Source organism: Chenopodium quinoa, unplaced genomic scaffold, assembly GCF_001683475.1.
Source record: "Chenopodium quinoa cultivar QQ74 unplaced genomic scaffold, ASM168347v1, whole genome shotgun sequence".
Taxonomy (NCBI): Eukaryota; Viridiplantae; Streptophyta; class Magnoliopsida; order Caryophyllales; family Amaranthaceae; genus Chenopodium; species Chenopodium quinoa.
The window spans coordinates 2177405-2188136 of NW_018745311.1; the positions used below are offsets into that span (position 1 = coordinate 2177405).

Genomic DNA, 10732 nt, shown 5'->3' on the forward strand with positions numbered 1-10732 from the left:
CAAGAGATACTGGTATTGATAAATTTATCTCTAAATAAACATAACTGTAATGAGGCCCTCTTTGAAGATGAGGCCCTCTCTATCCCTGGGCCCTGGGCGGGTGCCCCGGCTGTCCTGGGTCAGCGACGGGCCTGTCACTAGCTTATGAAGCTAAAATAAACGAGATTAAATCTATACTAATATATTAAAAGGCGTTACTAAGAACGTCTCTGTTCCACGTAAACCACACCATGTCACCTACTCCATCTCTCATTATGCCACATCATCACTACTCAATCAACTAGAATATTGCTTCATATAAAAAAAAGTCACCTACTCCATCTCTCATTATGCCACATCATCACTACTCAATCAACTAGAATATTGCTTCATATAAAAAAAACGATGATAAGGGGATTCAAACACCCAACCTTTTATAAGAAAGATAGTTACTTAACCATCTAAGCCAATCATAAACTATGTTATAAACATGAAAATAAATGCATATAACTGATAATCACAAGGTCTAATTAAAGTAGCAACCGGTGCAACGCTCGGGCTACACACTAGTTATTGTTATTACATTATGAAGCTAAAATAAAGTAGATTAAACAACCATTATTGTCATTATCTTATGAAGTTAAAATAAACGAGATTTAAAACGACATTATTATTATTAACTTATGAAGCTAATATAAACGTGCTTAAAAACAACATTATTGTTATTATCTTATAAAGCTTATATAAACGTAATTAAAAACAACATGATTGTTATTACCTTACGAAAACGACATTATTATTGTTAATAAAATTGACATTATTTTTATTACCTTATGAACCTAAAATAAACGATAAAGAAGGTGGTTTATTATTCCCCCTTCAAATAAAAGTCTGCTCTTATTAGAGTACTTGACAAACAAAAACTGCTCAAATAATTTCAATTTAAACCCCAAAAACAAGCAGAGTGAGAAGGGGAAGAAGAGGGGAGAGAAGCCCTAAAAACCCTAATTCAATTCTCTCTCCATCATTCTCAACCTCTCGTTTTCAATTGATTTGTGCATTTTCTTCTCCTAAACCCTAATTTAACTGTTCTTCATCTTAATTTCTTCACCATCAACTTCAATTCCATCAAATTGACGTTACAATTTGCTTCGACTCCATAAATTATTTGAAATTACAGTCGCTAATTCACAAAATACTTCAAATTAAGGTTTCAGAAGAAGCTTAAAAATAGATTAATGGAAGGATTGCCGCAGAACACACCAAGAACGGTGGAGGAAGTTTTCAACGATTTCAAAGGAAGACGCGCTGGTTTGATCAAGGCGCTCACCTCTGGTCTAATTCTCTCTTCTACATTTAATCTCTCTATATTTGATATCTTTTATAGTATAATTTCTTTGTTTTGATAATTAATTATAATTGTTTTTTTTTTTGAATTTTTTGAATTTTTAAATTTTCAGACGTTGACAAATTTTATCAGCAATGCGATCCTGGTAAGCCGGTTTACTCACTCTAACGTTTGCGCTTTATAATTCTTTTTTTTTTTTATTAATATTTAATATATTATAAGATTCAATTTTTAATTTTTGTTTGTATAATAAGGCAGTTGGACTCTCTACTTTACTTGATTTCGTGTTCTGGTTCTGAATTGTTGTTGCTTAATGTCAGGAAGGCATTTTTGTGAAGTTTTTATTGATTTTTTGCTCAAAATTTACGCTCTAAATACACTCTCTCTGTGTTTAAAATTTTCGCTCTAAATATACTCCCTCAGTGTTTAAAATTTTCGCTCTAAATATACTCCCTCCGTGTTTAAAATTCCTTTGTGTTTAAAATATACGCTCGAAATATACTAACCTTCCTTAAACAATGTGAGAGTCAAAACGTTTTATTTATTTAAACTCGGAAGGACTACATTATTATGAAGTAGTTGTCTGACAGTGATATTTATGTGTTAGTAGATCATCATGTCTACGGTCTTGAGACCAATTAGGATAAGTAACAAAAGCAGTGTTAATTTGTTAATTAATTATAACTGCCGACTTCGTTACAGACTAATATATACTTAAGTAGATATCCTGACCTTCCACAGCTTGCAAAATGTGTGTTTCTGTTCACTTTAGTTGGCAACTTGGCATACACAGAGTCTCAAGTGGTTTATTTCTGAAATTGGTGTCTCGAGTGTTGTCATGTATTTGTGTAATTTGTATAAAAATTGAGATTATCCATTATAATTAGTTCATTGGTATCTAGGCTTCTTGAGATCATTGTTTTTTTTGTCCACTTTCATTCTTGCTTATATTTTATCTACAGTGATAGATATCTTAATTTCTGGATAGTTCTTGAAAAAAAAAACTGGCATTGAACGTGATTTTTGCATTGAATTGAAAGAGGTGTAGCGAATGTTTGTTAGTGAAGGAGAGTGGCAGAGAGAAATCAATGCTCATCATGTGATATGAATTTGTTGCTGCTTGCCAGGCTTTATTTTGGCTGCCTCCAACAGCTTAGTTGATTGGCAAGTGTTATCGAACATTACATGCAACTTCAATTGGTCAATTCATGAAGAGTCAAGGAGTTTATCATGTTGAATAGTAGCTGCTAATATTTTTTTTAGCACTGGTCTAGTTAATATGCATATTCATTAATTTAGTCTACATTAAAAAAAAATGTCTATCCATTTAACCACATTGTTGGCTAAGGTTTGCTTTGAACTAGACCTGCCAAATGGGTTGGTCAAGTTAGATTAGAATAAAATATTTGGGTTTGGCTTGAACACTTATCAAGGCAATAAAAAAAAGTACGATATTGGTTTGACTCAATGGTTTAAGGGATTTGAATGTGCTAATCCTTTAATCGTATACTTGGTCATACTACTTCTGTTCTAGAAAATTCGATTCATTTATTGTAGATTCTTGCCTCTAGGAATACATGAAAAAAGTGATTGGGTGTAAGAAAATAACTGATTAAAGAAAGAGAGATGGTTTAAAAAATGGGTGGGTGTAACTGAATAAGAAAAGTATGGATAAATAAGATAAAAAGTATAAAAAAATGTTTAATTATTGAGTGGTAGGAAGGGTGCACCAGGATAAGAGATATTCCAAAGAAGAATGAAGTAGAAGTGAGTTAAACTTTTTGAAAGAACTCAAAATTGTAAAGTAAGTTGAACTTTCTACTTTCTAGAATAAGGGATAATAAAATGTAAACACTGTAAGCCAGATATACCAAGTTTCAATGATTATGTTGACAATTATGACCAAATTAAAATATACCATCTACATTCAACACAAACCACTATTAAAACCGACTATCCATTTAGCTAATTGTAATTTTATTATTATATACTCCCTCTTTTGGTGTTTAAATATTGCAACAATAAGGATTTAAACACATCTCAATGCACAAATTGAATCTTAAACATCTATAAATATCCACAAGTAAATTTTATAAGAATTAGATATTATGAAACTATTAATTGAGACGATTCGAACAGGATCCCACATAATCACAATAAATTATCAAATGATGCTGGGTGAATGTTCAATAACTCAATTGTTGCAATAATTGAACTCAAGATGAGTTTAATGTAATGGTTTTCGGGTTAGTTAGGTAAAAATAGGTTTTTTGGGTTGGATAGATTTGAGTCAAAATATTTAATGCAATGTTTTTGGGTTTGTTGTGGGTCTAGTGGATTCAGGGATAGCATGTGCAGTCCCAAATCCCACCCCCACCCCTCCCCCCCTAAAATAATTATGAAATTCGAATTTTACTAAGAAAACCAAATGTTTTAATTGTATAAATTGTTTGTTGGCTAATAGCTGGCACTAGTCTTGTGTTGGAATTTGTATTCCTTTTCTTTCCATGATTCATTATGGAGTTACCTTTTCAATTTTTGTTCTTTTCATTCCCCCCCCCCCCCCCTTTTTTCCTAAAGATTAAGATTCAATTGTTTGGTTTTCATTATTTGTTTTGTACTATTCTTTTCCAATGTGAGAAAATGATACCATTTCCCTCTTTGTTATACCTGTGATTGTTAATGCTAATGCATATTTGTCACTCCATATATGTCTAGGTATAAACATTTTGGTTACACATTATTATTTTTAATTTTTTTTTCTATGTATGTGAGGTGTCGTTAAGTTATTTGAAAATTTATCCACACAAATTAATCATCCATAGAATTTTATTTTATTTTATTTTTATTTTATTTATTTTAAAAGGTTTGAATCATTCTTATATTTTGAAAATTTGTGTTTCACTGTTTTCATGAACAATTCTACATCTTGCCTTTTTATTTCTTGTATCATAGGTTCGCTATATTACTCATTACTGCTATCCCTACACCTCATAATCCTATATTATCAGGTTTAGGGTTTGGGTTAAGTTGAATTTTTACAGGTCTATGTGGATCACCTTGTTGATTTTGCAAGTTTCTCAACAGCACAGGAAATTATAGCATATTGATCTGTAGACCATACCTTGTTCAACCATGATTAGTGTTTTTGGTTGATGCTTCACAAATTTCTTGTTAGAGGTTCTTGTGTCTTTGAATTTTGTATGGATGGCATTTTTGCTTGCAAATATTTTCTTCTACAATAGCTTGTTCACTTGTGAGCATAGAATGCTGGTCTTTTTTACATTTTGTGGTATTGAATGGGGGCAGTTGAAGTGCCTTTTTTTTCTTTTTTCTTTTTTTTTTTTTTTTTTTGTGGGTGGAGTGGGATATATGTACTGTGTTAGTTTGTTAGAGATGGATGATTAAGGTGCAAGCAAAGTATATATTCCATTTCTTATAAAATATTGATAAATTTTATTATGATTGTGTTTGAACCATCAACATATGGCATATTGTTCTTTTTGAGAATGAAAGATTTACTATGTCCTTAATTTGAAGAATTTAGTGAATAAATTATTGTGTGTATGTGTTGGAAGAGGTTTGGGGGGGGGGGGGGGGGAGAGAGGAAGGAAATTTGTTGGGTAGTTATATAGTAGTGTTCCATGTAAGAGTCTGCCCACATTTTTAAAAAAATAATTAAGTAATGATCTGGTTGTAGTGCTGAAACAGTGGAATGTGTCGGTCATTTTGGGTATGACTTGCTAATGTTATTCAATGCTGTATTCTTTTTCTAATGCTGTAGTAACTCATGGGATAAAGACCTCATGTCATAAATGTTTTTATTAAAGTTGCAGAGTTCTTGAATTGAAAGATTTAATGCTAATTCAAGGAAGATATTACTGATAAACTGCTTTAATACAAAATTTTAAAAAGTGAGCTTTGATTGGGGTTTACTTTGAATCAGACAAGTGGTCTGTGCTAGATGGTCAATAATTAACCCAGTTATAAATAACCCCTTTTTCCCTAGATATTAGGCCACTTTTCCACATATGGGCTCCCTAGAGGATAGGTCACTTTCTTATGTAGCTATTATAGGTCAAATTTAAATCTTCTGATGTTATCCTTGGCCCTTAGTTGAATCCCAAATGTAAAAAAATTATGTATGTGAGGTATCATTAAGTTATTTTAACATTTACTAAACACAGCTACATGGGAAGATGATGCATGGTTTGAAAGGCAGTAAGGACAAGTAGTTAACATGCTTTGTACTTTTTACTTCAGGCTTTAGTATAATGTTTTTTTTTTTTTGTTTTTTTTTTGTTTACTAATTTAGGTATGGCACCCAAGACTTGGGGTTGAATCCTCGTCTACAGTCTCTTCATCATTTGTATATTGTGGCTCTCTCTATACAGTTATTTGATACAACCTAGTAATGTCACTATGTGCAATCTACTATGTACATTTCTTTTTTCTTTTGTTTGTTTTTGGATGGGAGATTTTTTTTTTTTTTTTTTTTTTTTGTGGGGGGGGGGGGGGGGGGATGAACAAGAACATATGTTCTCAGTTGATTATGTCTCTATCGTTATATTCTAGCCATTATAGCTTGTATTTCTTCTGGTTAGGCCACTGGATTTGATCCTACAAGTTTTAAGGCTAAAATGGTTGCAAGAAGCCTTCATGGTAATTTTGATTGCTACACTTTTGATATCCCTCATATGCTTTTCTGTTGGATGTTTTTTAATATTTAATATCAAAGAAGCTCAGTAAGCTATCACCTTTTATCTTTTATTTTTGGTTGATTGATGTACTTGGGATGCGTTTTTTACTTAATGATATCATTTATTCACCTGTTGTGTTTACCTGAAAGGCATTGTTGTTTTTGACTTGCAGAGAAGGAGAACTTGTGTTTGTATGGACTTCCAAATGAAAAATGGGAAGTCAATCTACCTGTGGAAGAGGTACCTCCCGAGCTTCCTGAGCCAGCACTAGGTATTAATTTCGCTAGGGATGGCATGCAGGAAAAGGATTGGTTATCATTGGTTGCTGTTCACAGTGATTCATGGCTACTTGCTGTAGCCTTTTATTTTGGTGCTCGCTTTGGTTTCACCAAGAATGAAAGGTAGTTTTTATCTAATTTAATTTACTTGGAATTTTATGATTTGATGTGAAAGAGATTGACTTGATAAAATTAGGCTTCATTTTTCTTTTTGTCTGTTTATTTTTTAACTCCATAGATCATCTTTAGACCATTTGACTTGTCAACTAGAACATAAAATGTTCCTAATTTTTTTATTGGGTTCAATTAGTTAATTTCAGTATCTTATATTCTTAATTAATGGGTCATGATAAGAGCTATTATTAGTTTCCACTGAGTCAAGCAAGCTACAAGTGTGAGTGCCTTTGCAACAGAATGGAAGGAGTTGTAATCTTATCTCGGCAACACTTCCAGGTTTATCTCTATGTCATTTCCAACTCTGGCTGTCACCCTATTCTATAGGATACTGAAAGTGACATTTACAGTGTGTTTGGAAAAGAAGGGGAGGGAGGAGAAGGGGTGGGAGGGGAAGGGGAGGGGAGGGAAGAATGAAGAGTTTTCCTTCCAAATCTATCCCTTGTTGGAGAGATCAATTTGTTGCAATCTGATCCCACCATTTCTTTTCCCTCCAATTCTCTCCCATCCTCATTTGTTATCCAAATGAGAGATTATCTATCCCTTAATTTCTCTTCCCTTCCTCTCCCTCTATTTCCTTCAATCCAAACAAAGTGTTAAGGATAGTGATGTTAGTGGCGCAGATAAGTGGAGATCCTTGCAGCATCCCCTCCATTTAGGTGGGTAAGGGTGAATATTTGGTGGGTGATGGGGGTAAAAATTTTACCTGCCATGGGTAGAGGGGCGGGTGTGGGTTTTAGGGTGAAACCGTCCCATACCTAACCCATATTGCCTCGTACCCGCCTTTTTAAAGACTACTAGTTATATGTGTATACCTTATTCTATATAAATTAAATATATATACTAAAATTAAATACAAGTATAAAAATAAGGCCCTATTTTCTTCACCTTACTTTTATTGAATTGTAATTATTGTTGCTGAACTGGAATTATTTTTATTTGAATTAGATTATTGTTGCTCAACACAAATTGTTTTTACTAGAATTACATTATATTTTGTTGGACTTAACTTATTTTTACTGATTCTTTATTGTATTTGATCTTTAAAGTTACTGACTTTTACAGATTATAAGTTTAAAGTAATTTAACGGAAACATTTGTTGAATTGAACGTAAATATTTTAGCTATTGTTTGAATAGGATCAAGTGAAAAGGGCCCAAGTCAATATACTTCAACTATATTATTAAATTATGTTTATACTTTGACTTAATTATATGTGTTGAGTTTATAACTTGGTATGTGTATTTACGGTGGATAAAGTAGGTGGAAGGATTGGTAAGGTGGGTATAGGCCAGGGTGGATAGTCAAATGGGTGGTGTGGCAGGGATAAATTTTGTACCTGCCTTAGTTTTGAAAAGTGCTCCTTAAGCGTGCCTAGGCACAAGGCATATTGAGTTGCAATAGTTGGCACCATAGCGTTGTGAAGCGCAGACTGACAAAAGTTGTGTGTCTATGCGCTTGTTTCTAGGCTGCTGCTTGCGCCTTATGTTGTAAGGCGTTAATGGCTAATGTGTATGAGAAGAAAAAAAATTGCATCAAACTGGAAGTAGGGAGAATTCTTTTTATTAATAACATCTCTTTTTTATTTATTATTTTTTTTATTTGGTGGGGAGGGTGGGGTCAGGCAAGGGAGTGGGAGTGGAAGGGTTAGTCCAATTCATGGTCTTGTGCATACTGCTATGATAGTCCAGCTTTGATGTGAAGACTGACTGGAAATTTCCGAAGTTTAGATGTTAGCAAGGACTGTCTATTTATTTAGCTGAGGCTATATGGTCAGCTGGAAGTGGAAATTGATGGTCAGCTTTGGGCTGCCTAGTATGGAGAAAGGATTACCTGATATCAGTCTCTGCCTTCTGGTCTTTCAGCGTTACTTCTGTCACAGAAGTTCTGGGGACTGATGCAAATAGGATATTCTTTGTACTTTCATTATGCCTTAATTGTTATCCCCTCCGTTTTTGAATACTTGCAGTAACTATTCATGCATTTGACCACATTAATTTACTACTCTTAAGGTAATATATAAAAAAGTGTTAATGTTTAATTCAAAGTATGTTTTTGTTGGATAATCCTCAATGAAAAGTTTTCAAATTTAAAATTTGTATAATCTTTTTTTTTTTTTTTTTTTTAATAATTTTTTTAATTTTTAATTTTTGTCATACGTAATTTCATTTATGTAGGGTCAAACTTGTGAACTAATAAATGTGCAAGTCACACTGTAGCAAGCATTATAAATGGAGGGATTCCATACTTTTGTTGTCTGACATGTTTCTTGCTATTTTACGGACAGACAATTACTTTGGGTTTGGTTTGATTTGGCCTAGGATTTGTTGTTCAATTAAAACTCACTAATCAGAACTTATGTCAACTAAATTGAAATCAGTCTGAATTTAATATTGTTGTTTATTGACATGCGGTAGCTCCAATAAAAACTAACTGAAACTTCACTGATTTTTTTTTTGAACAAGATTAAGTTTATCTTTGTATGGTGAAAGAATTAATCCATGTTCTGTATCAGGCAGCATTAGTATCTTGATTATTGATGAGACAATATATATATATATATATATATATATATATATATATATATATATATATATATATATATATATATATATATATATATACACACACACAAGTTGATGTTAATATAATAAATTCATCTAAAGTTAACTTGTTGAATGTATTGAGAAACAGAGGAAGTATATTTGGGGTTTGTTTGTAGATTTAATCTGTTGCGGGATTTGGTAACAGGAAGAAGCTATTTCAGATGATAAATGATTTGCCAACTGTCTTTGAAATTCTGAACGGAAATGCTAAGCAACCAAAGGATCATTCTGGTCCTCATAACAGCAGCAGCAAGAATAAATCTGGTGGAAAGGTTGCAATTTATTTCTTGTCAATTTAATTGAAAAACTTGCAGGATACGTTGTACTCTAAAATAACTTCTCTTGCTTTCAATTCTAGCCTGCACGACAGCCCGAGAACCACATTAAGCCTGTGAAAATGCCTACACCACCGAAGGAAGTTGAGAGCGGCGGGGAAGAAGAAGAGGAAGATGATGAACAGGGAGCAACCCTGTGTGGAGCATGTGGCGACAACTATGCTTCTGATGAATTTTGGATTTGCTGTGATGTTTGTGAAAAGTGGTTCCATGGTAAATGTGTAAGAATCACACCTGCTAAAGCTGAGCATATCAAGCAGTACAAGTGCCCTGGCTGCAGTAGCAAGAGAGCTCGTGTTTGAGAACTTCTATTAGGAAGAAGCAACTAGCCGAGCAAATTGGTCAATTCAAGGTTTGGTACAGCTTCATTGATCTAATCAAAAGTCACAATCTTGTAGACTTATTTTCCATTTGCTGTTAAGAACAGGCAGGTCAGCAGCAACCTATTTGATTGAGTGAAATTAGGTTTATGTTTCTGGATGAATTATGAATTTGTTTGACTTTTTAATTTTAAATTTCTTGAATTGTTAGGAATTGTTTTCCATTTATGGATTGCTGGCAAGTTGACTCACAACAGTTCATGTGTTATGTTCAATGCCCAGTTTTTTTTATTTCTTTTATTTTTTTATTTTAAAAAAAAAGGTTGTCTGCTGTGTCTTCGTCTTTCTCTCATCAATTATTTTTCTTAACTATGTTTGTCTTTCTCATATGCTGGTATATTTTTGTGATCCAAGGATTGGTCAATTTTAGTATATACTATCTCCGTTAATAGTTATGTGCTACTTTTGCCATTTTTGTCCGCTAAGCATTATGTGTAACAAAAAAATTTCTTTCCTCTTTTAGTAAAAAAAAAACTAGTCAAATGTCAATTTTACCTTCATTAAAAAATTTAAAACACAATTTACTATTTATAATCAGATTTAATAAATTACTAATTTCTCACCCAATTTTCACCACAATCAACCCAATCTAATTCATAAATTCTTAATCTTCAACTCAAGAAATCTAAAGCCATCTACCTTCATCTTCATTCATGTACATCTTCATCTTCCCTCATATTTTCTCTCTCCTCTTTCAATATCATTATTTCTCTTCATCTTTTGTAGATCTTTTTTCTCTCTTCAACTTTCAAAAAATTTGTAGTGGGTTTCATGGATTTGAGATCTTCTTTCTCTTTCTTCAACTTTCAAGAACTTTAATTCGTGATGGGTTTGTGGGATTTTCTCGGTTTTCCGTCGGATTCGGGTTTTGTTTTTGTGGGGGTGGGTTTTTCTGGGTTTTGATTTTCGTTGGGGGTGAGGTTTTTGGTTTT

The 10732-nt window shown here is 32.9% G+C and overlaps 1 protein-coding gene across 1 annotated transcript; it reads left to right on the forward strand.

Moving 5' to 3' along the window:
- The first annotated feature begins 878 nt into the window (after positions 1-878).
- Positions 879-10112, forward strand: LOC110712301 (PHD finger protein ALFIN-LIKE 7-like). The gene is made up of 5 exons (XM_021890759.1): positions 879-1314; positions 1440-1472; positions 6200-6428; positions 9231-9357; positions 9444-10112. The coding sequence occupies exons 1-5, from the start codon at positions 1218-1220 to the stop codon at positions 9720-9722; spliced, it is 765 nt and encodes a 254-aa protein (XP_021746451.1). The 5' UTR covers positions 879-1217; the 3' UTR covers positions 9723-10112.
- The last annotated feature ends 620 nt before the right edge of the window (positions 10113-10732 follow it).